At 42.9% G+C, this 27,988-nt stretch overlaps 1 protein-coding gene across 2 annotated transcripts; it reads right to left on the bottom strand.

The window, feature by feature from the left end:
- Nucleotides 1-15: 15 nt before the first annotated feature.
- ulk2 (unc-51 like autophagy activating kinase 2) lies at nucleotides 16-27,695 on the bottom strand. Of its 2 annotated transcripts, none has more exons than XM_020103981.2 (27): nucleotides 26,621-27,695; nucleotides 23,804-23,896; nucleotides 23,563-23,604; nucleotides 17,622-17,654; nucleotides 16,716-16,752; nucleotides 14,689-14,862; nucleotides 14,188-14,261; nucleotides 13,919-14,020; nucleotides 13,769-13,827; nucleotides 13,344-13,426; nucleotides 13,203-13,253; nucleotides 13,016-13,104; nucleotides 12,402-12,570; nucleotides 11,615-11,672; nucleotides 8,682-8,831; nucleotides 7,376-7,521; nucleotides 7,183-7,263; nucleotides 6,219-6,481; nucleotides 5,945-6,123; nucleotides 5,599-5,708; nucleotides 5,270-5,407; nucleotides 4,796-5,037; nucleotides 4,509-4,687; nucleotides 4,260-4,378; nucleotides 3,951-4,108; nucleotides 3,689-3,824; nucleotides 16-3,349 (listed from the first exon to the last, which is right to left on the bottom strand). In XM_020103981.2, the coding sequence occupies exons 1-27, from the start codon at nucleotides 26,708-26,710 to the stop codon at nucleotides 3,285-3,287; spliced, it is 3,120 nt and encodes a 1,039-aa protein (XP_019959540.2). In that variant the 5' UTR covers nucleotides 26,711-27,695; the 3' UTR covers nucleotides 16-3,284. The 2 variants fall into 2 exon arrangements, with proteins under 2 accessions (XP_019959540.2, XP_069390053.1); XM_069533952.1 differs by having other exon boundaries at nucleotides 5,945-6,087; nucleotides 26,621-27,591.
- Between the last annotated feature and the right edge of the window lie 293 nt (nucleotides 27,696-27,988).

The following is a 27,988-nucleotide window of genomic DNA, read 5'->3' as shown; positions in this document are numbered from 1 at the left end:
ACACAGGCAGAGGTCTTTGTTTTTCCTCTCTTTAATAACAAAGACTGTATTTGAGTTCCATAAAGAACAAAGAGAGACACCCATCGGTGGGAGACACAAGTATAACGTTAACATTTCTCTTTAAAAAAAATCTGCACTTGGAAAGCTGTTGCATTTTCAGGGTTGTGACTGAAAGTGGGGTTCTTCAAAATGCATTCAAATCGAGCTGGAGAGGCGCAAAACAACAGGGCACATACATTCGATATTCTAGAGGTTCTAGGGGGTGACATACAGTCGGTACCCATGCTTTGTCTAAAACAGTCCATCTTCAGTGACAGCTCATGGACACAATGGAACAGAGAAAAGATTCAGGTGGGTTTACATCAGCTATATATTTGTTTCCCTCCTCACTCAGTGTGCAGTGACAGGCTTCATGTGGATGAGGGAAACTGAAACCCAAATATTTCTAGAAAAAAAAAAAAAACAGTACATCAGAGAAACAGGCCCAGAGTCCACTGGTGCCTGTGAATGGATGAATACACACAGATTGACATACATAGAAAAACAATGTATTAACAGCTGTACAGGAGTAGGCCTATGTCTGCTTTCACAAGAAGAAGGTAGCTCCTTTTCCATCTTTTACTGTTTACTACTGGCCTTAATGCACACCTGGCATGTGTGTGTTTATATATATACACACACACTCATAGATACATACAGTACATACACTGTTGGGAGGACAGCAGTAGACTTGAGGGGAGGCAGAGGGACTACGTGGATACTAGGCAGTGAAGATTGTGACAAATCAAGTCTCACAAAATTTTATGAAATGAGCACAAAATCTGAAGACATCACACTTATTTCAGAAAATTTCATAAGATTCACCAAACAAATATGTGTGTGTGTTGGTCTCAACAATGAACAGTCCTGGTAGAAAGAGTTCTCTGGGAAGTTTCAGAGCTGCCATAAGTTTTAGTTTTATTTGTTGGCACACCCCTGTTGTGCCACAATAGGTTTCTTTATCAAACCCCTTGGCAGACATGAATAAAATGTATCAAATTCATCTATGTACATATAAAGATTTGTGCTCATTGACTGACAGGCAGCCTGTCTGATGGCATAATCACCGACAGGCCCAAAACTATGATCTCGCAATCACACACACACACACACACACCACTCCCCAAAAAAGGAGAAAGGATTCATCGCATGAACATACAAATATTTACAAGTTTGCAAACATCAAGTTTTGTTAAAAAGTAGCTACAGATACTGAGAAAACATAAAAAAAAGCTGTAGTATTTTTTTTTTTTTTTAGTAGATTGAAACTTATTGTTCAGGTAACTCGTCAAGTAATATGACCGCTCAGTTTCGCAATTCACTCGATCGGGGGTTTACAGTGAACATGTCTTGCTGTTTAGCACTGGAACAGGAGAAGAGTCTGATACCACTGCAGTGGTTCTCAGCTTGCGGCTTTCTGCTGAATACCTGAACGTACAGACCCTGTGACAATGTGAGCAGAGTGAACCGTCATCAAATTCACCTTAACCCCTCCTCGCTGTGAGCAACATGATCAACAAGTCACCGTGGAAAAAAGGGAAACGAGGGATGTGACAAACGCCGAGCCGTTGTTTCTACTTGCTGTCACGAGCGACAGTTCTGAATTCAAAGTGCAACATGAAGCTGATTCGAGCCGATCAAAGCTTCCCAGCCGCTTGGTTTTAGTCCATTTATCAAACTATTTAAAAAAAGATGTTTATTTCATGTTTAAGAACAATCTCATCCTCTCAATAGCAGATAAGGTAGAAGTGTTATAATGACGAAACTGTAGACCATTCTTCACATGCTCGACACGCTTAATGGATCTAGAATTAAAGGGATATTCCACCAATTTAGTATATTACACTTCCATAAAGTCGGTGAACTGCCAGATAAAGTTTAAATACAAATTCAAAGCAGCAGGGGCTGAAAGTATAGTTATAAGCCCTCGTGTGATGGGTCAAGCTCATTTATTTACCATAATATATTAGCTGAGAAATTCCACACCACAGTTATTAAGTGGGTTTTTTCGAGGCCAATTCAAGACAACCTTGGTGACATCATCATAGAGGTATCAGCAGTGATGACATCATCATGGGTTATTTTGTCTGACATGACAGAGCTGCTGACAGAATTACAGAGGAAACTACACAATTGTTTTCAGACCATGTAATACTCCCTGTAATGAATTCTAATTTGAGAAATCAGTGGAATGCCCCTTTAACTGTGAGTATTTAAAGTCCAGGTTAGTAGTTCTATCAAGCATCTTGTTAATCTCTGATAGTCACTGCCCCAAAAGGCTGAGGTGTGGCCTACATGTTTTGCCAGAGAGCACCGTTTCCCTGCCCTGTTTTCCCAGGATGCTCTGCCTTATGGGAAATGTATGCAGTGGATTTGATGCTCACGAACACAGAGCAATTCAGTCTTGAGTGTGAAAGCAGGAGTGATTAGAAAACCCATCCCCTGCCTTCGTATTTCTACCTATAGGACTCCTCCATCTCCGACTCTCAGTCCACTATAAAGTGCTTGACCCCAAAACATGAGAAAAATAAAAACAAAGCAATTATAAATCCAAAATCCACCAACTGTTTGCTCTCGTGACTGTGTGTTTCTGTAACAGGATCTCGTGTTCTGTGTAAATGTCCGTGTTGTTTCCGAGTTGGATCTGTTACAGTGCACGGCCCAAAGCCTTTTGCTTTTCCTCCATTTCCTTCCACTTGAATACTTTAGGTTTTCAAGACAGGCAGGAGACTCAAACACCCATGTTCTTCTGAACCAATAAATAAGAATAACAACTTAAACAGAGTTGATAACCACTGATTTCACATAGTAAGTAGCATTTAAAAAAGATGAACTGCTTCATGTGGAGCTTGAGTCTGTTCAAGTTCAAAACGTTTGCGTCCACTCTCTTTTCTTCTGGTAAAAAAAAACACAAATTAAAATCCTTGATAAAAGAACATGCGCATCAAAGTGCATGAATTATGTCCACATCTGGTTTCAGCCTTTTGTTTCTGGATCCGTGGTCATCTTTGGTTGTAAGTTTCTGCATCAGTCACTTGTTACAGTTCGTTCTGTGATGCAGCCGATAAAAAGAACCGATGATAAATACAGATGAAACCTATCAAATGAAAAAGTGCTTGACCTGCTACAGGAGGGAACAGCGGCTCTGTGAGGATGGTTCTCAATAGTCTTAGGACGTGGTCCCTGTGCGTGCTTGCGTGCATGTGTGTGTGTGCGTGTGTGTGTGTGTGTTTATGTGAGCTCTGCTACTCATAGAGTGTGACAGTGCAGTAGCAGAGGGCTGAGATCCTGCGGTCCACACTGGCCTTGTCTGCGGGGAAAATACACAAAACAAGATGTTATTAATAAAAGCTGTTGCAGAAAACGGGAGTAAAACAGTTATTAGTTTCCTCCATACTGATAAACACTTCACCCACCCCTCCATCAACATAGGGGTGAGGAGATAATGAGTGAAGTTTCATTTTTGGGTGAACTATCCCTTTAAGTGTTGGGAATGGGAAGACTGGTTGTACATGTACCCATCAGTTTGTATCTTAGTACAAGAAGATCTGTGAGAGCAACTAGTGCTCGTACATGCCACTTAACAACTTCTCTGTTCATACAGCTGCTCAGATGTGTGTGTAGGTCGGAGAGTGTATTTTGTACTCACATTTGACGACATTCTCAATGTCAGTGGGGTCCTGTAAGATCTTGGACAGGCCATCTAGCAGCATGGCGGCCTTGCTGTAGCGGTAAGCTATATCCTCCGTCTGCTTGAACATCTCGTCAAGAGCTGCTGACTGAACCTGGCACACAGCAGCAGACATTTACTGAACATACTGTTCGAAACAAATGACACGTAATGCTTAATTTCTTTTCTATCTTTAAGATTGGAAGGTTTTTGGGGTTTCCGTGCTGTGTCGGACACTCACTATCTCCACGGCGTGATTGTAGATGAGCTTCTCTGCAGTGACGCTGTTGATCTCATCCACAAATCGCTGCTTATCAGAGAAGAAGTGGTTGAGTTTGTCAGTCAGCTGCCGGCAGAGGGAGATGCAGCTTTTGTAACGCTCATTCAGATTCTTCACCACTGAGAGAAGAAAGGGAAGAGGTTCAGTATACCTAGACATAAATATGTTTCATACACAAAACCATGGTGACATTCTCCTGCTGATGAAGTGGGTGAACAGCAGTTTACAGTATAATACACTCATAGGAGATGAAGACTGAGATGTCCTCACCTTGTTTGACAGCAGTGGAAGGATTGAGCTTGGCTGATTTAATCTGAGCCTTGGCCAGATGGAGGGAGGAGGCCAGCAGCTGAGCAGCCTTCATGTAGAGAACCAGCTGCTCCACCTGCCTGTAGAGGGCAGCACAACACAGTATATAAGAAGCATGGTCAGCACTGCAGCAGCACCACTGAACAACAGGCGCAATAAGACTGCGTGACATTATCAAAGACTGAAGTCTAAACTTTGGTCATTTCTTACCCCCACTCTTTGCTGAGCTGGCTGATCTGGTCCACAACCACACTGTCCTGGGGAGGGTAGAGGGACGCAGCTGACACTCCAAGCTCCGTCCCACCGGCACGAACTGCCGCCATCTCCAGCACGCAGTCAGTGAAAGAAAGCATCATCCGCAGGTGCATCAGTGTGTCTGTATGCTCACGCTGCAGCAGGAAACATCAAGATGAAATGTAAAATCAGATAAATGATTCACTGAGCGGCTAACTGAGGAACTTCCATGTTGAGGGAGAAACCAGGTTAGTCTCTCTCACCTCCATTAGAGTCTCCTCAGGCAGCTCAGGTGCTTCGAAGGTGATGAATCCTTCCAAGCTCGGAGGGGAGGTCCCATAGGGGACATAGCGCAGACTGCTCGGGGCCCCATCTGCCCCAGGGACAGCCTGCCCACCCCCAAAGCCTCCTGGAGGAGAGGTGCCTATGGTCATGCCTGGGGGAGAACCGACATAGATCCGACCGCTTGTGGAGCAGAGGGAACCAGCTGAACTGTTGGATCCCACTTTTGACATTGACAAAAAGAGAAGAGGCACATTTAACCTTTGTTATCAAAACTCTGCTGCAGTACCACACTTTATCAACAGGGTCTGACTTCAGGCCGTAAGAGCATAAAACAAATCATGATAGAAATACTACTGACGTAAGCTAACTGAGGCAAACTAACTTTTCCTCCTTCTAGCTGTTAATAGCTCATTTGTTTGCACGCTAGCTGTGCTAAGGTGAAGGGTCCTCACCAGACGTGGTACGTGGTCGGGTGCACAGATGGCTGCAAGCTGGAGGAGTGCTGCTGTTAGGTGGTGAACCCACAGTGAAGAGAACAGTACGGGGACTCGCTGACCCACCCTGAGCGAGACCAATGGGACCTGCAGGGGCTTTGGGGATACAAAACAGAGAGAATCTCTTTTATACACTGTTGTTGACATTTCATATACATATATAACACTGCACTGTATGAAGTAACAGTAGTTCATAGCAGATATTTCATTTGGATGAACACATACAAGATAACTAACACAATCTGTGTAAAATACTTTTCAGAGTTTGTGCAGCAATATACTCATACCTGTGTCCATTGGTCGCTCTGTGTTCAAGCTGTCAGTGCTGCCCTGATAGGCTTGTCCGCCCAGATTGATTCTGATTGGCTGCTCAGACAGACGACCTGTGCTAACAGACCTGCAGGGAAACCAAAGGCAACGTCAGCACAACATCAAAACGCAGAATAACTGACGTCACATGGTAGATAGAAGCACAGAGGAGGGGTCACAGTACCAATAAGTGTACTTCTGATCAGCTATAGCATCATGGACAATAACAATCCATTCATGTATATTTATGTATCAGTCTACCTTAAGTTAAGGTAGAGGCTGAGATGTATGGAGACATGAGATGTGTTTTTCAGTGAGACCCACCTGCCAAAGGTCCTACTGGCCTCAGGGGCAGCTGGCCGTCCGGTGACGTACGGGCTGCAGTGGTGGGCACAGATATCCCGGGCATCTGCTACGGTCTTTGTGGGCACAGGGCTGTCTGCCAGCGCCATCAAGTTACAGGACGCCTGCGTTTTGGGAATTTTAAACGGTGCCAAAATGATCTGGATGAAAAAGAATTTTAGAGAAAACCTCAATTACATGTTCATTTTTATTAGTAGTATTGGCCATCTGCTGACTCGCCAATCATTGTGCTCACCTTGGTAGGAGAACCAATAATGGTGGGCAGCGGGGACTTCTGCAGCCAGTCGGACGTGCGGGGCGAGGAGCCCAGCAGCTTGGTCGGTGAGGAGCCAAGGTTTGCCGGTCTGCCGAGCTGAGGTGAGTGACTGCAGGAGGAGGAAGGCTGAACGGGGTCTGACAGCTGCTTGTGGAGCTTCTGCCTGGTTTGGTAGACATCAGTTAACGTGGGGGCGCTCTGGAGCCGAGCCCCCAGGAGCTGGGAGGACGGGACAGGGGAACCTGAAGAAGGTAGAGAGAAAAACTCTAAATTAGTTCGATCCTCTCATAATCAACCCAACAAGAGAGTAATAAACAGTTAATAATTATAAAACAAGGTTGACCATGGACAGTGCATCTTTGTTAACATCCTCTGTGGTCAGACGAGATGTCACTTTCTGTCCCCTGTTGTCTCTCAACTGTAGCTGTAGTTCTGATGACACATTTAAGAGCTTTGCTTCATCAAACTTTTTCTGACAATTCAACAAAGTAAATAGTGCTGAGACTTTCCTCACAGACTGTGTTGGTCATAAAATCTGGTTGGTTTTGAGACTTTCTATCTCAGGGGACAAAGTCCTGCTGTCTGTCTGACTGAGGCTTTGTTTCAGACAGTACATTGTTGCGCCCCCCCCCCTTTTCTTTTCTTTTTTTTTTTTTTTTAAATGGTCACCATGACAGCAGTCCTCTCGCCACAAACAGTTCTGATGTTGTGATACGTCTGAGGCGTGAATGTAACAGCGGCGTCAGATACTTTAAAAAGGACCTTGACTCATGGTGACTCATGCACTTTGACAATAACAGAGTCATGACGCAGAGAAGAGGATCAAAACAATTTACTGGAGCTACTGCTAATAACTCACTGATTTATTCAACTTAAAAGCTAAAGCAAGTGACCACATTTGGGCTTTGTAGGGAGCAGCTGAGGGTTTTGCCCGTGAACTGACCTCCTGAGGAGCTCCGGCTGCGAGGCTCAAGGTTCTGCAGATGACAGCAGCATTGACCCAGCTGCTCTGGGATGGTGCCCACTGAAAACAGAGTGATTTTCAAATTGTGAGCTTCGATACATGTCCAGCTCACGTCCAGAATGTGTTACTGATAGACCGATGAGCTTGAAGATATGTCTAGACATGACCTTACCAAGAGGCGAGGGCGAATATGGCCGGGAGCTGCCGATAGAGAGGCGTCGGCCCACTGTCTGAGGGACATCTGCAGAACTGGGGGACCCTGAGCCCACTTTGGGAAACCCCATTGGACTAGTGTTGGAGCGCCTCACTGTGCCAGACCTAGAGAACACACATACACAGATATGAGAAAAATGCTTTTATTTAACATTAACCAACTAAAAGAGTTAAATTAATTATCAATGATCAAATAATAATTTAGCAGTACATGTTTATGCTCCAGCATAAACCACTTGAGAAGCTTCTCCTTTTTGAGAGGGTTTCAGTTTTTTTAGTAAATACAACCTGTTACTTCTGCGAGCGCTGTACACAGAGTAGATCTGAGTCACACAGAAACAAAGAATGTGTGGGAACCTCTGCTGTGGAAAATGCTCATTTGCACAGCTCATTTCCATCCCACAAAATCTGCAGTGAGTTGTTGTACATTTACCAGACTGACTTTTAAGCGACTTAACTGAGAAACAAAATTAAACACTTAGTAGCACGAGATGCTGGATTTGTTAAACTGACAGATAATATTGCTTGTTTGACAGAGCATTATTCAGATCTATACAGTGAAGGTAAATAAAGAAGTTCCCTCAGAGTTTCTACCTGCCATATTGTTGCTCCATACAGTGAGAAAAACAATGTTGAAGAGGCTCTAATCTTACCCTGAACAGACTGACAAGACAGACGGGCTCAGGAGCGAGACAGGTGAACAAAGAAGCAGAGCGAGGGGTGAGAGAGACGTTGACTCTAACCCCCAGAGACATAGACTGAACAAGGTATTTATCTTCAGACATTAATCCTAATCTTCAGAGCTACAACCACAACAAATGGCAGATGACAACGCAAATAAACCACCGGTAGAACACATACAGACACCAGCACAGCAGAGCTTTGAAATAACAAGCACATCACCAATACAGTACAGCTGATTACAATCCACACCCCCTTTCTCTCTTCTTCTCCCTCCCATCTGCTTTGTCACCACACGAAACCTCAGACAATCCTCCCAGGAACAGGTCGGGAAGTCACAAATTCAGGCTGATGTAATATTAGTCCAACTTTGCTGCTGATGAAATAACATCCTGGGTTTTCATTACATGAGTCACTCCTAAAACTTCTCTTCAATAATTGTTGAGTTAAACATTAGTCACAAGTTCTGCAAACAGGTGCTCATTCCAGGTGTTTGATTACTAATGACCGTGAGGAATAAATAAATCATGCAGAGTCCAGACAGGACTGACATCAGCCTCAGACCCAGCAGAGGCAGCTCTTACCTGGGGGAGCCGTAGAGCGTGGTGGTAGGGCTGCTGGAGAGGTTTTGCTTGATCCGTTGGTAGTTGCGGACCTGGGTGGGAACAGGGATGGGGGTGGTCTCGGCCCGTGGGGACACCATGGGAGTTTGTCCTGGGGTGGGCTGCGGCTGCCTGGAAGGGACGAACCGGGAGAGGCGCACGGTTAGCTAGTCCACAGAAGGCTGCTGATACTTCCATAACTGCAGGACATCTTCAGGTTGCCAATAACTATTTTAATCTTCAGAGGACTGCTGCTCGAGTAATGAGCAGGACAGAATAATTCTTAAAGTAGGGACTTTGTCTCTGTAGCCCCGAGGTCTTTGTTTACTTTAGTATGGAGGCAGGTTTAGGGACTAAGTGTATCCTGGGAGATCATGAGGGGAGTCAGTGGGTGCAAAAAGGGGGCTGGGCTTCCTTGTAAACACAAAGGCAGGACCAATCGGCTTCAAGCTTATTCTGCTGGGGGAAGGGTTGGAGGCAGGGCCAACGAACGGCACATGCAAAGGCTGGTTCTCTGTGTACAGCAGACACAGGAGGGGAAGTGAAAAGAGACAGCTTAATTTGCATTCCTTTGTTATTCTAGAGGAGACATAATGTTCTAGAACACAAAGTCATGACCTCATCACCACACCGGGCCTCTGCCTACATATTGAATGCAAAAATAGGAGGAGTGGTGCAGGAAATGGCCGTTAGAGCAAAGCACCAGTTGGAAACCAGTGTTATGTAATGATGAGAAGCCTGGGTGGGTCTACAGGGGAAAGAAGAGGCGGACACGTGAGGCAAAGACAAGTCCAGACAAAGAACCAGGGAGCAGTTTCTTTCTCAGAATCTGCAGTTCTGAGATGTAAACCTCACCATGTGCTGTCCTGCTCCACACATCCAACACTGATCAGAATGACATTTGATACTGTAGCCCATGATCGAGGCTATTTTTTGTCCAGGTTGTAAAAAGGATTTATTGATCCAAGTCAAAGCTCAACATGGAGTGGAAAACTGTTCCCTCATTATCAAGAGAGGATTTGTAAGTCAGTGAACAGCAGAGGGGGGATGGGGGATTAAACCATTTTAGCATATATTCATTTCTCTTTCTCCTCATCTATCTCCCTCACTTCCCTACCTTGACTCTCTTGTCCCCTTTCTTATCTTTTGTTTTCCTTTACAATGACATCCCTCCAGCCACCCTGCTCTTATCTCCATCTTCCTGAACCCATTTTCTGTCCCTCTTCCTGCCTCTTTCTTCTTCTTTGTCACCAATCAAAATAGGGCAAAAAGACGACAGAGGATTAACAAGGTTCTTGGATAGCAATGTTCTTGTTTCTAAATTGTAAGGGGCAACTGAAGAAAAAATAAAAGGTTTGTCTCGTGTCAATGGTTACCTAATTTATGTAGGAGCGTGTTATTAGTATGGTGAAAGCCGTTGAGTGGAGAACAGATGGCATTAAAGAGTTGTAGAAGGATGAGTCTGACAGAACAGCAACAAAATCAAAAGCAGGTGCAATTAAGAGGGAACGGAGAGGAGGGAACTGTTTTGCTTGAGGCTGTTGACATGTGCAGAGGTAAAGTGTTATTCCGTTGCTGGGCAGTAAATTACCGAGACTAATATTTGAAAACAATGCAAAACCAGAGATTTGCATCTTCAGTGGGAGCCAATAGGATTTGGGCTGAATGTCACGGACAAAGTAGTGAATGTACTGACAAACTGACCAACGCTTGTTTGTGTTGTTGGCAATGCAGAAGGGAAAGAGAATAATGCCAGCTTTATATTTCCTAACCAGGAAAGAGAATAAACAAAAACAAAGAAGTAACAGACGCCAGGACTTTCCGAGAGAGAAATAGCCTATCTTGTAATGTATGCATTTTCAACTTTTCATATTTGACCTAAAGCTAAATTTCAAACCAATTTCACGTGCTGCATAAAATGGAACAGCAGGGGATTAACCGAAGATGAAGTCAGTTTCATGTGTATTTGGGGTAAACTCTTCTTACTGTGGTTGCAGAACCTGTGAGCTAACCAAGACAACACAGCTGAGGCACCGTAATAACAGTCACACTCTGTTACTGCAGATGAGTTTTGGCAGCTGTGTGAAGTTATTCTTATCCCACAGCCCTTGGTGAGTCGCGTACTTTATTTATCACAGCACCACCCTGTTGTTTGGCTGGTCTGATTCATAACTCACTTATCGTGCAGATTCAGGGGTCAAATGGACAGAGAGCACAGGCGAGGCTATTTTACTGGTAGTCCGAGAGACAGAAATAGTAGCACCAAGAAACAATGGAAGTATCATTGACATGAGAACACGTGACATCATGTGTATGTGTGTAAGGTCAAATCATCTATTCTTAAAGGCAGTGTGTCACTTGCAGCACCATGTCACACTTCAATAGCATTGTCAGTGTATTTTTACTCTGAGTCTGGTGAACCCATCAGAGGTGGGGCTGCCAAATATTTCAGGATCCAAAATAGTACCAGAGACTTGTGACCACCACGGAGGCACAAAGGATATTTATCACCAACACAATCTTTCCTATGACTCTGTACACTGACCTGCTTCAACTGAAGCTGCATCTTATCTGTCGTAACCTCATAAAACCATACAATTTTCAGAAAGATTAAGAGAAACAAGAAATAATGTGTTAATTAGTGAGCTTAACAGATGATAATCAATGAATTGCGTTACCTATGGAAAGAATTAAGCTAGTTTATATTCTGCCATTCACCAAGTCTCACCCGGAAAGCCAAGCAGCGTATTTTATTGTGTGCAACAGTTTTGATGCTGACTAATACTGTGCCAGGGTTCCTTAATCCTTTTGTTTATGGCTTTGAGCACTGGCTCATTATTATATCAACTAATTGAAAAAAAAAAAACATTATAAGATCAATTTCAAGTTGATTCCAAAGACGGCATGGCACTCACCCTCCACACATGAGGAACTCGCTGGACGGCCGACGACCAGCTCCCATTGGTTGGTCATCTGCAGAAGTAATGAAAAGAAAGAATGAGGGTGGTATAAAGAGCTGCGCCAAGAACTAATAAATGATGATGCACCATCGTCAGTTATTAGCTAATTAAATGCCAACAAAGCTTTGCTCTTAGTTGATTGTGTGAGTGGAGGACCAGCAGGTGTGTGTGCATGTGTGTTGCAGCAGGTGCAGATCACGAGGATTCATTTTACCAGTCAAGAGGGTAAGTGTGCGTGCCTACTCTTTGTGGACTGTAGTCTACAATTACAACATGAAATGCTTAGCAGCTGTCTAATTTACAGGCTGCGGATTTAGTGACATGTGCTTGTGTGTGTGTGTGTGTTTGTGAGTGTGTGTGTGTGTGTGTGTGTTTGTGAGTGTGTGTGTGTGTCACTGGCAGGTACTGAATGAGACTGCAGTCTATCTGTATTGTGGATGTGGTATGTTTCAAGACATCTGCATCCTTGTACAGAACCGATCTTGCACGTCCATCTGTTCATATATTGGACATGTAAATGAATGTGTTTATTTTGGGTCCACAACTCACATGTTGTTGATACTGTTTGTGAACCAGCTTTCATCAATTTGTCCATATATATATATATATATATATATATATATATCAATATCAACGGACATAAAGTGCAAGCAGGAAAAGAGACCAACTCCCTTTCTAATAATGTGGTGAGTTAAACAAAAGGAAATACAGGTGTAGGCACAGTATGTCTCATAGAACTTACAGCTGTCATTAGAGATGTGAGGCACTAAGACAAAGTCGTCAGTGTCACAGGACGAGTTCTTGCTGCTGGTACTTCCTGCAGACTCTTTGGACAGCTGCAGGAAGTTGGGAGGACCGAGCGGAGGGGAAGAAAGTCCATCTTCTGCAAGAGTCTGCATGTCTGGCAGAGACTGTTTCCACAGACAGAGACAGAGAACAATGTTGTAGTGCGGCTCCTGAATGATGAAATTACAAGAGTTCCAAGCAAGGCAGTGCTGACTGTCAAACTAATGTAATCATATAGTTACAGAGAATACTGACATCCTAACAAAGTGACTGGCCCTGAATTCTCACTGCTGCTGTGAGATCGATCTGCTCGTTATAACAATCTCTTTGCACAGTGGCATTTATTCTGGGGGACACATTATGCTCACAACAATCATCTGTAAACTTGGTTGTGAAGGATTCGATATGCGATAATTCAGCTTGTAAAATTATGTGTGAAATTCTAAGAAGGCTCTGTCAGTTTCCCCCTTTCGACACAGTTTTCTTTCAGTACTGTTTGGAGCAAACAAGCACAGAAGGTGTAATCCCCTCTGAATAAGGATTTCTAATACAAAGTAATATCAGACTCACAGGAGGAGAGTTGTAACGAATGCATGGAGAGCTGCCACAGGAACAATCCGTCACGGTGTTGGTGGCGCTGGGGACCGGCACCGGACATGCTGTGGCAAATACACAGTTAATGGTGTTTTCATGCTGGAATATGAGAATGTGTAGAACAGTATGTTGTGCTTCTCAGGAACAACACCTCGGTACTTACATTTTTTAATAGTGGGTGATGGCTCCAAGAAAGGATGGCTGAAAAATGTGTCTGTAGAGGGAGGGGTTACAAGATCAGGACACAAAGTATATGAAACCAACGATACATGTGGCATGTAAAATTTAATATGCTGGCACTCACCGAAGTCCATCCTTTCTTTCTGATTCCTCTGCAGTAACCCTAGAAGAAGATCGCCAAGCTGTGGGGAAGTCTCTCTCGGGATGCTGGGTAAAGAGAGCATGGGTACATTAGTTTCTTTTTTGAAGGCTGCAAAAACAACAATATTTCAAGTTCAATGCGTGTCACACTGTGCCAGATGGATCTGATAAAGTCTTCGGATGTCTGGGGAAAATATCTATTTGTTTACAAAATGTCAACGTCCCAGTGGGACAAGAGAAACATTTAAAGGATCACCAAACTCAGTAGGCTTCATTGTCTGGTTATTGTTGGTTTCTGTGAAAAACTTCAGTTAGGACCAAAGTGGAGGATCAAATGGCCAAAAGACAACAACCAATCCCAAAACAGATGCAAGCAGAGATATTTCATTAACAGCTTCTGTGGCTTACATAGGTTGTAGACTCTTGTTCTTCTCGTAGAACATCCTCAGGTCTTGGGGACTATTGGCCTAAAAAGATGAACATAGAAATTAGATTCACACTTACACACATTTACAAACACATTTGTCACTTTTAAACTTTGTTGCACTAAGTATTGACCTGGAATGGTGGCTTGCCAACCAGACACTGGTAGATGACTGTCCCAATGCTCCAGAGGTCGGCCTTGGCGTCATAGTTCTGGGACATGATTACCTCTGGGGCCTGAGGGTGAGGAGGTCACAAGTTAAGCTCAACAGTAATTAGGAGTTATGTAACATACTGCTGAGAAAGCTGACAGGTAATTTCAAAAAGGCCTGACCTAAACAGCAATTCTACACACACACACACACACACACACACACACAACATATACAGTAAGACACACTGACCATGTACATGGGTGAGCCACATAGCGTGGCAGCCATCATGTTGCTCTGGAGGTACCGTGCAAAGCCAAAGTCAGCTGCAGGACAGAAATATGAAATAAACCAGTTAGTAAATGTTGTTATGACAACAAACATAATACAGTGTTGGGCGACGAAGAGCTATTTGCCTGATGGTCAAGGTCATTTACATAAACATGTTTAGCCACTATGCAGTGTGATTGCCTCTCATGCCACTGTTGACCAAACACATTGCAGGCCACTTGCAGACAGCATGACTTTTAGGAAGTGCACGGTTTTTATTTTAGCACACAGTTACAGCTAGGTCAGCATTTGAAAGGTTGGAAATATACTTTATTCTAGTTGTTAAGACTCTAGATAAACAAGCATATACAATCTAGAATGTATAAATCTATGTACAGAGAGTAGCTACCACAAAGTTCTTAGGATTTCATGAAAAGGTGCACAACAAGACTATAGAGGACTCTTTCTCTCTGACTCTGTTACCTATTTTGATGCGAATGCCGCTGATGGTAGACTTCTTGCGGCCGATGTACGACAGCAGGATGTTCTGAGGTTTCAGGTCACGGTGGATGATTCCTTTGTTGTTGAGGATGCGCATGGCAGCAGCAATCTGCTGCAGGAAAACCCTCAGTGTTTCTTCTCTCAGGGTGCCCTTAGCTAAAGAAGAGGGGAGACAAAATGGAAAGTCACCCAGGATTGTCATTCAGAAGACATTTGCTGATGCAACAAGTTGAGATCTCTTTACTCTGAATAAGCATCTTAAGGTTTTTCTATTGATCTCATTCAGGTGCTTCCAGCTGCCTTATGAAGCACAGCACTGCTGCCTTAACAGAAGGCAAGTGAAAGATTTCAGGACAAAAACATGTATGAGCGAGTGGACATGTTATTTCTGTACTGGGGCTGCTCCTTCATTATTTCTACACTAGAAAGAAAAACATCTGCTGTTCCACAGAAAGTACTTATTAGCCTCAGTAGATTAAATCTTATAATTAGCATATTATAGTAATAATCCTGAGGTAAATAGTGTAAATTAGGGCAGTGAAGGTCCTATCCCCTAGTGGTAGTGAAATAAGTCTAATCTGCTGTGAAACTAAGAGGATTCCTCTCTCTCCCTCTTTCTCTCTTAAGCCATTGTGGTTGCAGTGTGTGCATTGATCAAATCAGTAAGAATACCAACATGAATCTAGGATATGAGGAGTAAGTTGCTCTCTGCCCACCACAGTGGACCAACTTCTGAGATGGAAAGGTGGTGTAACAATTTGTAGAATCATTCACAAGGAAGATCCTTTTATATTATGAATTGTGATGATTACCTACGTGGTGTTCAATGCCTTATGAAACACCTACTGAAACTCAAAGTGTACACAGCAGCCCTCCACTGATAAGAACAGTCCCTGGGATTCACGAGTTCACCATGAGGAGCTAGTAGGGTGCGAGCACTGTATGAACTCTGTGGTTTTATTACACAACCACCAGCGTCACTCAAGCACAGGCTGCTAGACTACTCTACTTCTGATGGCTCTGACCATGACCCACTCTGCAAACTGTGGACATATGGGACATTATGCAAAAGTACAGTGATAAGGGAGCAGCACAATCTGTGCTTTTAACCACCGGTGGTTATCTAAGAGGTGTATTGGCAAACTGCCATTCATTTGAAAGGATTTGAGATTCCAACAGGTGAACCACTGTCTGAACCGGTGGAGAGAGAGCAATGGGGATAACAGCCTCTGACTATTTTACATAACTAAAGTCCCAATGTACGACAAACATACTGGGATGTCACGGTAACAGAGTGGATGACACCAATACATACGCAGGCAGGCAGGTCGGTTAGCGACAGACAGGTAAGCCAGCAAATCATCTAATTTGGTCAGAATTAAATGATCATGTTCAGTCCTGCAAGGGCCACATTTATTTATTTTTCCCCCCCAGACAACTTTATTGAGGGCTATCAGGACAAAAAGATTTCATCAAATAAGAATAAAAAGTGTCTCAGAAACAACGTTCAAACTTTTAAACCTCTCTACCCATTATTTATCATTTCAGCTGAAGCTGACTTGTTCCTCCTCAACCAGAACTGTTGACCTTTGTTATAAACTATCACAATGATAAACAGTGTGCTAGCAGGCTCTGAACTAGAGAAGGAAGTCTTTGTACAAAGCTGCAGTGGTTCCCACACACTCTCACATCCCCCACGTAGAAAAAATTGAGACACAAACACTCACCCTCTCTCCCACACACACACACACACACAAAGACACACACATACACACATACACAATCATGCTCTTTAACATCCCAACATAATACCGATTTACAATATTCCACAAGCTATCCCTCACACATTAAGTGTGCACATTTTATTAACCCTGCATTCACAACACTTGTAGACTCTGGGATTTTCCTCATCTGCAGCATTAGTAACTCTGTTTTGATAATCTGTCTGTGTGTGTGTGTGTGTGTGTGTGTGTGTGTGTGTGTGTCAGACAGATGTGTGTGATGCTTACCTTGCAGATAGTCAGCAAGATCACCTCCATTACAGTACTGTGGGGGGGGGGGGGGACACACACACATAATCACTAACCACAACAATTGAAGGTTTAACAATATCATGCTCAGAAGTTAGTTATCATGGGTATGTATCTGTTTCAGTGTGTCTTTGTGGATGTGCAGGAGTGTTTGTTGAAATCCTAGCCGAGATACTTGCAGCCTCAACAATTAATCTGCTAAAAGACTGTTGCTTTATCTTTGCTGACAACCTCTCCTAAAATGCAGTTACTTCTCAAGAGGGACAAAAACAGACCGATGCTGTTGTTGTGGTGGTGAGTTAAGAAAACCTGAGCTGCTGAGTGGATAAGAACAGACAAGTGAGACTGAATGAAGTTATGATTCTTAATCTGCTGCAGAGAGATCCTGGTGTCATTTTTAAAGCAGAAATGAAAATAAAGGGCTGGTCTTAAAGTCAAGTCAAAATAAAATAAGATTTCAGTCAAAGGCTTTCGAGGAACATGATTCTTAGAAAGCCGAGGCGTGTATTTTTAGTGAGTAACTTGAGGTGTGTTTTTCAGCCTGCAGTCAGCTGAGAGAGTGGGACCAAACTAGTGGAGGGAGCCGGGGAACGCCGAGCTGAGGCTCTCAACAAGATAAAAGAGGAAATGTGGACAAAATGTGAGGGTGAGATCAGTGCAGCCTGTCAAATGAGGAAGACAACTATTATTGGAGGTAAACAACTGCCCTTTAATAAATATTTAGAGTGGTACTTAGTGGTAATTAGTGCATGTACTGCATTTTATAATATGTCATCACTTGAGTTACTTTAATGAAGAAAACCCAGTCAAGTGACTAATTGTTGTTGTGAAGAGTATATGACATCTGTTCTGGAAATATACACACAGTCACGTTTCTATGCTTACCTCCATGACCAGAAAAACAGAGTTGGGCGTTTCCTGGAACAGAAGAGACACAGAATCAGTTACAGAAGCCATTTATCCTGGAGCAGCTGTCAGCTCCACCACACAGGAAAAAACTGGATAAAATCCAATGTACACAACACCAGCACTTGCTATTTATGACCACCGGGGCTTTTTCAAAACATGTTTTAAGAGTTGTATTTGTATATTGCATTCAAAGAACTGTATGTACTCCATGAGTACAAATGGTGGTTAATGGCTTAGTAAAGCATCCTAAAGGAATTTAAATAACTAACTGTTATGAGTATTTAATTTTTAAAGGTTTTTTCACACACATTTTATACAGTTGTTATAGTAAGAAATATTACAATGCTTCTTTAATTCTGTATCAAACCACCAAACTTTAACCTACCAAGTACTGAGACACTGTGACTGAAATCAGGAATAAAAAGTTTTGTTTTTTTCCAATACCACTTTATTAATTAGACTGATAACATATTAAAAACGTTAAATCTTTTTAGACTAGTCAGGAAGTCAAACTATATTTCGAAATATTGCAGAGGAGCTCAAGTTTGACATCGGTTCCTAGGATCTAAGAGAAGTTCTTACAATGTAAATTGTTAGATAGTTATTGTTAATGATTATAAATCTATTACCTTGCATAAGGTGGACACCTAATAAATGTAATATTATGTAATGTAAACATAAGGAGTTTTTCCATCACAGACCCAATCAAGTTTTGGTAAATGACCAAACTCCCAGCAAATCAAACCTCAGTATTATTTTAGTATTTAGGCTTTAAACGTAGTACTAGTATTTATACAAGCTATGAAGTTGATGCTTGCTCCTTTGAGAGGGTATAGTGTTTAATGAGGGATTTAATACGTCCAAAATCCAAATACCGCTTTGGTGGATCAGTCTTACAGAATATTGTTGTGTGAATGTATATGGAATCGAAAGCAATGAATCACAGCCAGAGGGATTTTAATTCTGTTCTTAGGAGTAGAACAATCCAACAAAAGGCAATCCAGAATTTCTCACGGTCTCAGCTCACTTCAAACACAATGTGACCACTAGTTCAGACACTGTGCAAGTCAACTGACGTCAGACCCTATGCTAAAGAGCTTGTTTGTGTGGTTGGTAAGTAGCTCAAGTCTTATCCAATCCTATAATGCACTGTAACCCTGAACGTATCTAGATTTTACCCACAGGAGCTGTACGTTTGAACACAAATGTCCCCATAATTGGGACATTAAACAGATTTTTCCCTGCCAGCTTGACTAGTCCACTTGAGTCCATTTGTGAACAGAGTGGCCAATAGATCCCCTTCACCTTAATCTTACACAATGGACCTTTAACAAACGTCTGAAAAAGCCAGCATGCAATGTTAGAAAAACCATAATCAAAAAAACACCAGTTAAGTCTATAACAGGCGATGATGTTGAACCATGATTCTGGATCATTGTGGTCACTTTAACCCTGATGTGTTTGTATGTGTCTCATAACATCCAGAGTCAAGATGTCCTAATAATAACCTTTTAAAAAGGTCTTTAAAACACCAAAAAACACCATTTACAAAAAGAAAAGTATTAGTATGGACATGGTGGAAGTATTTTCAGTCGGTTCTGTGTTACGTTTGTGAAAGGACACACTCTATACTGTGATATTCCAATTAGGGGCAGGTGGTTGTGGGGGATGGGCCACCAGTATCCACTCTTGACTGTATGTGCCCGAGAATATGCATGTGTATAGAGGGGAGGGGGAGGGATTACATAATGAGGCTGTATTGTGCAGTCTGGAAAAGAGGGGGGATGGGAGCAGAGTCAACATGAGGCCAGGGACACCTCTGCTCCATCTCACACACACACACACACACACACACACACAACTTGGCCATCATCAACACAAACGTGTGAGTGTCATGGAAGAAAATTGAATCGACAAACATCAGCGACTGAGGGTCATTTTAAGAAGACCTGCTGCTTGGAGGAACATTTCATTCAGTGTGCTTTGGCACTTTAACAACTATCTGGCGGCTGCAGTTTCCCCAGTTTGGTCTGTTGCCTAAAAGTCAAGAAGCGAGATGAATTTCAAGAGGCAGGTGGGGACGGAGGCACATAGGGCGGCCTTTGCTTGTGAGGGCTTTGAGAGAGTAGCAGTAATGAAATTGACAAGTGATCAACGTGTTTACAAGAACTAATGTTTTCTGGAGAGGACACACTGTCACACATGGGCCACATCTGGAATAAAGCTACTGGACTTTGGACATTGATGAGTTGCTGTAAAATGAGAGCTTGGTCTCAAAAACATTCCCTTCCAGCATAAACATTCCAAAACAACTATGATATAAATAACACCCCTGTCATCATAACCATGTCACACTCATGCAACAGGAAGAAGCTGTTTCGCAAGCAACCAAATCTGTAGGTTGGATTTAGAGGATGTTTTTGTTATCCCGAGATGTGAAATCGAACAACACAATACACAGGCACCGAAAAATATGTGGCACAAAAGCACTCAGAACTTCCAAGGGTCAGTGTGAGCTACAAAACAACAACAGTGTTGCTGGTTATTCATTCAGATATTGCGTCACACTTCAACTCCAGGAGTGAAAAGTTATATAACAACATGGGGGATGGGATGGTGGAGGAGCTGGGGAGACTGTGTGCGCGTGGTTGCATATGTGCGTGCTTGTGTGTTTACAAGAGAGGAGGAGGGGTTAAGCATTTATGGAGAGCTGACGTGCTTTTGTCACGCAAGTGGCAAGTATTCCGCACTTTGTCATAGCACCAGCACACAATGTCAGATGACACATGGAACACTTGTTATGTTCTGAGGACAAAAGGTCAGGATTATTTGTTTTTTTCTTATGTGACTCAGACACATATGCTGATGAGGCCACATTCTTAACACACAAATGAGGAGAGCATTCTGTACAGCAGCTAGCAACTGAACATCAGTCTGAAGACAAGGACAAACTGGTCGACTGGCGATTTCAGTGTAAAAAGGCACAAGTGTGTGACTGTGCCTTAGTGAGCAGTAACTTTTCATGTGATTTTTTTTTGTCCCAGCCTGTTAAATACATGGAAAGCAAATCTCTGTAAAGGAATGTTGGACAGAGACCAGGGAGGTTCATACTACAAGTTTTCTAGGAAAACTCAATGAGCTCCAGAAACCCCCCTTGAAAGTATCCCAGAACATGTACTGCCACTCTTTCCTTTCAGCCCTCTCCATGTCAGTTCTGCCTCAATACCTTGTGTAATTAGGACTCACAAAAACACACACCGGGCTGGGGGGGCCCCTCTCTGGCAAGAACACAATGTTCCTCAAGAGCAATTTCACTCAAACACTTTATAAACAAAGTCCACCTCCCTCTTCTCCCGTTTACCTTTTACAACAACACCAATCTCCACCGATTTATTTATGGTTCAGTTTATATCAGGAGCAGAGGAAATAAGAAATCCACATGGTTGATATATATTCAGGTTAAGGGACAAATCAACTACAAATTCTGGGTATCACTACTTATACTACTGTACAGTAAAACTGAGACTGTGATATCGCAACGGTCTCCTCAAGGCACATGGAAGGTGCCCTAATGATTTTAAGGGACATTTTGAAGGATTGACAGTGAAGAATCTTCAGCCTGAAATCAAATGAAAATCATAATTAAGTTTTAATGTTAAAACAGAAAAAGAATAAACTATTATCTGCAGTGGTGGAGCTGCACAGTGCAGAATGATGAGAGGAGAGAGAGAGAGAGAGAGAGTCATGGGGCTCTGACATAGGACACCTTATAATTAGACCCATCTACCTCACACTGCTGCAGCTTGCTTAACATTAGCAGCTCCATGAAGGAGGACCTGGAGCTGCTCAGCTGTGCCTTTTAGACTGTCATTAAAAGCAGCAAACGAGCAGAGCTCCAACAAACTAAAGTGCCGTGAATAAACACCTTCAATCTGTCATGGGCGCACGTACTCCCACCACCAGCGCTGCAGTCTTTTGTCAGTGCACTTCTTTTCTGAGAGCCAGGAAGGTAGCTGAAGTTAACAGCATTCACAAAAAACAGACGCATACATTATTATTATTATTATTATGTATTTAAACATGTGTATGTCTTATTAGTTTAATTCGACATATGATTTAAATAGAACCTACCAAATATCACTGATAGTTACCTTTATATAATAACTCCATATATTAAAATGATATTTTTCTATATTAATACAGAATAATATTCTATATATTTTAACTTTATTCAACGATGCTGAAGTCAGGCATACAGTACACTGAAAATCTGCAGAGGTAAAAAGTCCTGAGATAGTACGGTGGTGTTTTAACACCTTACTTCAAACAAATCTAAAGTACAAAGGGACATGAGCAGTTGTACTCAGTGTTTATTCAGTGTCCACACCGTCACAATGCAGCCTAGTGAATATAGTGCCACTATACACACAGAGCACTGTGAACCGTCAGTTGTGTGAGCTCACAGAAGAAATTGTGATATAGAATTGGGTTTAAGCTTTGCTAGTCCAAGAAAAAATGTAGATGACATAACCGTCACAGGACCAAAATCTGTTTGATATGACTAAAATATCTTTGTCACATCTTCAAATTGATATGAAGTTTTACTGCCATAACCCTACAGTGGAAATGAATTGGTTATTTGGGTTGAACTTTGCCATCTATCAAATTCCTTTACTGGAATCCTGTTCAACGCAGCGTTTTCGGCACAAACGTTCACAATAGCATCAAATCCTCTGCATTATTCAGGCAAGAGGTGGAGCAACCGGGCGCCGCAGACATAGGCAGGAAGTGATGTATTAACTCCGAGGTCTCATGATTTTGTTATTTTCATTTTTGCAACTGCCTCGTGTTGGAAGTGTAATCAACCATAACAACAACAACAACTGCTGATGAATGAAGGAACTTGAATAAGGAATGGAAACAATGACAAGGGATAAAAAGAAAAGTGGTAGATCCCAGTTGGACTTAGTCACGAAGGGGATGCAATACACCGAGGTCTACCGAAGAAGAAATGCACACCATTACACTGGCTACCAGCAGACAGATCAATACAGAGGAGGGGAAAAGGGACAGGAAGACTCTGTGGCTAAAGCTGCACCAGACCAGCTCAGTGAATGTTACAGACAACAGAGGCAGAGAGGATTTCTGTCATGTCAACACAGGGTGTGGCATCACCCAAGTGTCTGCAAGCCCTGAAATTCATGTTCAACTCGAAACAAGGTCATTTGTTTTAAGCCTTAATGTCAACTGGAAGTAGATAAACTAGCAGACGTAGTGTGCCCGAGGGTCTGTGAATGCACCTTTGTAGGAAGATATCAGTGAATATTCAGGCTTAAAACACGATGCAGATGATCTTGTTTCGAGTGGAACTTGAATGTTGGGGGGTGACGCCACACGAGCAGGATGGAGGCATGTTATGTTTTCTCTACTGTATGTCTGAAGGAGGAGTCCCCACTTCAATTGTATCGGCTGCTACAAAGTTTACTTCTGAGACTCCAGTAATGTTTTGTGGACTCAAACACTTTCACCCACCCCTCCAGTGCATAGTGGTGAGTAGATGATAGATGCATTTTCATTTTTCATTGAACTATCCCTTTAAGTGATTAAGGTTTGAAGTGAGTCAAGAACACATTCCCCACAAGATCACATCACCAGCTTGGACCATTGACACAAACAGTCAAACCACAATTAAAGTCACTGAGGTTACATTTTTCATCTTAGTGATGTTTGATATGAACATAAACTCAAGCTCCTGGCCTGCAGGACTGATACATGGTACTGCTCCTGCTCCACTGTCATATTGGATAATTGCATGAATATGGTGTCCTGGTGTTCCTAATAAAGTGCACTTTGAGTGTGTATTACAGGGATGCTCTTGGTAAACTTTCATTTAATGCAGAAAAGATAAACGTCCTACCTGGACATCGTAAAGTGCCACGATGTTTTCATGCTGCAGCTCCTGAGTAAAAACAGAGATGAATACAAAATGCATTAGCGTGTGCATTAATTCGGCTACAGCAGCTAATGGAATCCCTGCCATTGATGTCTCTAGCAGGGAAGTCAACTCTCCTCTATGTCAAAGGTGCAGACTCACACAAGGTCAATGTGAATCATTCTCGCAGCACACAGAGGAGGTAAGTGAGAGGAATCATGCTCACCTTCAGGATTTTGATTTCCTTGCCGAGAAGGATCTGGGACTTGGACAGGTTCTTCTTATTAATGCACTTAATAGCCACCTCCCAATCGGTCTTCTGTAGAACAGAGACCAGGACAGAAAGGTCACAGATTAAAACTTGACAGACAGACTTTTTAATAATGTGACACACACACACATAATATATGTATTCCTCCTGAGGCATTATTTTCAAGTTATATAACAACTGTCAGTATGTCTCATGAGCCAAACCATTAAAGTCTTATTACTCTTAACACCAAACAATTAGTCTTTGGTAGAGCCACCCATCTATTCCTTCATATTTTTGTAATTTTTAAGATCTGAATTGTTTTTTTTTTTATTATTATTTGACTTCCAATAAAAATAAAAAGTGCTACTTTGGCTGTGATGCTGCAGCTTCTCCTTGTCTGTGGACACCTTTTACTAGAGTCAATTTAAATGTACAATTACTTCAAAGCAGAAGCAGAATTACTGGTGTAAAAATGTAATCTAATAAAAGTACATTAGTCAGTTAAAAGTAATCTGCGTTAAATTTACTTTGTTAAGTTTTTAAAAGAGAGAAGGGGAGTGGTCAAACTGTGATTCTGAATGACATGATAAAAACTTATATTCAGATCATGAGTATTATATAATGTTGGGTTCTAACCATATTACCCAGCCCTACTGACTGTACCTTTTTGATATCATTTGACGTGAGTGGATCAAGTCACAACGTGTGTGTACTTAAAGCCAAGCTGGGTGGCTTCGCAGGATGTAAGAAATTTGAGCCGGCACAGTAACACCAGGTCACTTTTGCTCTGAATGACATGCTGAATGACGAGGCACTCAGATGACAGAGAAGACACTAGCCAGACTGCTTACGCTAAAATTTAAGTTCGAGGAGAGGGACCTATTTTTTCTCTGGGCAGCTATTTTCAGTTGAGCTCCTAGAGCAGGTATAAAGAGACTTATGGAGCTCATGTGAGCTGACAGGCACTCAGGACATGTGCTGCACATGCAAACATCCAACTAAGGACATGGAAATCGATCCAACAGAGTACTTGACTGTTTCTATGCCTTTAAGGAAAAAACACAAGTCAAATGAAGTTGACAACCATTGAAGGAATTCTGAGAATAAAGCGACATGCTTTCCACATGAATCTAGGTTAATAGGAGATGTTCTTGTTCTGCGGGTGCACACCGCCTAGAGGCTGGCGTAATACAAGGCCAACAGAGCAGCATCCATCCCCATCTCACTGGCAACCCGTTCAGCCAAGTGTGACTGAGCTGCCAACACACACCCAGAGAAAAAAATGGGTCACAATCCATAGAAATGCAAGGAAAGAGAAATGTTGTTTGATGAAATATTGTTATTCTTTCTATCTACTTGAAAAGAAACCGCACTTAGCCATAAGTAAAAAGCCTCACTGGTAACGATACGAGCGCTTCCTATATCTTGGAGAAAGTCAATCTGGTCAGGGGAGGGTTTAAAGGTTCAGTGTGTAAGATTTAGGTGAAGGGGATCTATTGGCAGAAATTTAATTTAAAATAATCCTAATGATGTTTTCACAGAGTTTCCTCTCTACGGGGGCCGCTATGTTTTTTTTTTAACACCATTTGAGTTTTTATGAAAACTGAAGGTTTTCACCGAGGGGTATTCAGCTGCAACATGAAATTTCACCACTAGATGTCACTAAATTCTACACACTGAACCTTTAACATATCTAAAATTGACATGCTCCACATGCCATAACAGCTGCTTACATCAGTTTACTAAATAATAACTTTGATTTTGACTGTTGATGTAAAAAAACACAGCTGCTGACTCTATTAGCTGATCTGCATTGAGCCTATGCATATTAATAATAACTTGATATAACAGTGTAACAAGAGCCCATTTAAGCACCGTCTGAGCAATGAAGTCATCCATGCAGGTGACAATAAAATTCCGATTCCTCCAAGGTGGAGCTTGATCTGTTGAGGTCATGCAGATGATATGTTGATCACATGGCTCATCTGTTTGAAACATGACAGGGGGGCATGTGAGCAATGTGTGGTTACATGTTCCAGTGAAGCTGAGTCATGTAACGAAGAGTGACTGTGTTTACAGTGCTCCATTCAGTTCAGTGTCCAGGCTCCCAGTTATATTTTGAATTCATAGGATTTCATTGAGCAATTCAGGAGCATCTGTTTCAACCCAGCAGCAACGGGGGCAATATGATGTCACCTCCTGCATCTCTGTCACACACGCACAAACAAACTATCCTCGTGTCCTGTGACAGAAAATTACACACAACTCAAATGTAATTATTCAGATGTAACTATCTAATTCCATTTCTGAGCATTACATCGATGGAGACGTAGGTTTTGTGGCTTCAGTAGGAATGAACCTTGTGCCACTCTTACATAAGGAGGGCTCGCATCCTTTAAACATGGCAAAGGAAAAACACTGCACCTCAGCCCCCCACCCTGCCTCAGTACGTCAGCAAGTCATTCAGTGCTGCCTGACTCATCCGTTTCATGAATGAACCAAGATCACATACAACTTACACAACAGCAGGCAGGTGAAATAACACTGAAATCCACTGTCACTGTACTGCACATGACATCAGGCTGCATCTGGATGTGTCGTCATTAAAGTGGCAGTGAATATTACCACCCTGAAAAATGGTGACAGCCCACATGCAGTGCTGCAGAACTGCACTGCTGCTAAATGACCCAGATTTACAAACGAAGCTGCCCTCCTTGTTTTTATTTCCTGCGAGAAGAGAAGATGGAGACGAGAGAAGTAAACATTGCACAACATCAGCCATTGCTTTACCTTCCTGTGTCTTCCTCTGAACACCACAGCAAACGCTCCGTGACCGACCAGGTCTTTTCTGCTGTACTCGAAATCTCCCACCGTCTCCATTGTGAGTGGGTCGAACGGTCCAGCTGACGCCTCGAGTGTCGACCCTCCTCTTCACAGAACCGTCCCGGAGCGGATGATGCACTCGGTGCTGGCGATGCTGCTTCGTGCACAGCGAGTTATTTCATGTCAAGTAGCTCTGATGCGGATCGTTGCATGAATAAGAGATGCAGTCAGGACATGGTGCATTCACTTGCCCTGCGAGTGGGTCGGGATGTTTGTATTGTCACGCGGACCAGACGGCTTTGGGCATGACCAGCGACCATTCGGAGCTTAGCTTCACCCGCGCCAGCTGTCAGTGTTTGACCCAGTGGGAGAGCTGCCGTCCGGCTTCGCCCGCTAACACTGAGTGTCACCAGTCACCGGAGCTGTCCACGGGGACAGTCTACATGATGCCAAGCCCGCCGGACATGTGACCGTGCCAACGGCGAAGCGGACACCGAGCTAGCCCGACTGTGATGTTACCCTGTGGCTGCAGCCAGCGTCGCGGCCCATGTCCAGTCAGCGGGTCTCTGCGAACATGCTAACGGTGTCGGTGACGTTAGCAGGCGGGCTCACACCGAACCGCTCCGTCCGCCTTCGATCCGGAATTCACGCGTTACAGCGGGATGTCGAAGCAGCAGCAGCGAGCTAGCGTGTTAGCATCAATGACAAGGACGCAGCACGACTGTCAACACTCGTCTGGAGGCGTTAGTCCTCATCCTGTGTCTTCTCCAACGGGACGTCCGAGTCCATGGGACACATGTCTGTCCTCCCGAAGACACCGTCCCCTCGGGTGCTTCCTCACCGTGAACACTGTGTCCTCCACGGAGAGCTGCTGAGAGACAGAGTCGAGACGCAGGGACAGGTCTGTCTCATCACCCAGCTGATGTCTCAAACAATACTGAGACCCACCACCGCGCTCCTGCTTTATACTCTATCCCTCCGCGCAGGCCAGCTGTACACATGTCCTTCCGCCGCAAGTGTTAGTCCGCCTACTGAAGCTGCTGAAGTGTTATGTTAGCTTCTTTTTTTTCTTGGAAGCAATAACCATTAGATGTTTATCTAACATTTACATTATACTATATATTATAGGGAAATATCAAATGTGTTTGCCGCAGTTTACCAGAAGTCCCAAGATCGTTTTAGATTAGTATTTATATAAAAAAATATCTAGAAATAGATCTGGAGTGTTTTTTTTTGTTTGCATGTTACATTAAAGTGTCTGACAACCTCTGAGACACGGAAAGTTTCTTACACTTATTTATCATCGTTTTGATCGTTTGCAACAAAGAGAGTTGA

The sequence above is a fragment of the Paralichthys olivaceus genome, chromosome 11, assembly GCF_024713975.1.
Source record: "Paralichthys olivaceus isolate ysfri-2021 chromosome 11, ASM2471397v2, whole genome shotgun sequence".
NCBI lineage: Eukaryota > Metazoa > Chordata > Actinopteri > Pleuronectiformes > Paralichthyidae > Paralichthys > Paralichthys olivaceus.
The sequence above is the reverse complement of the archived record's forward strand: the minus strand, read 5'-3'. Positions and strand labels throughout refer to the sequence as shown.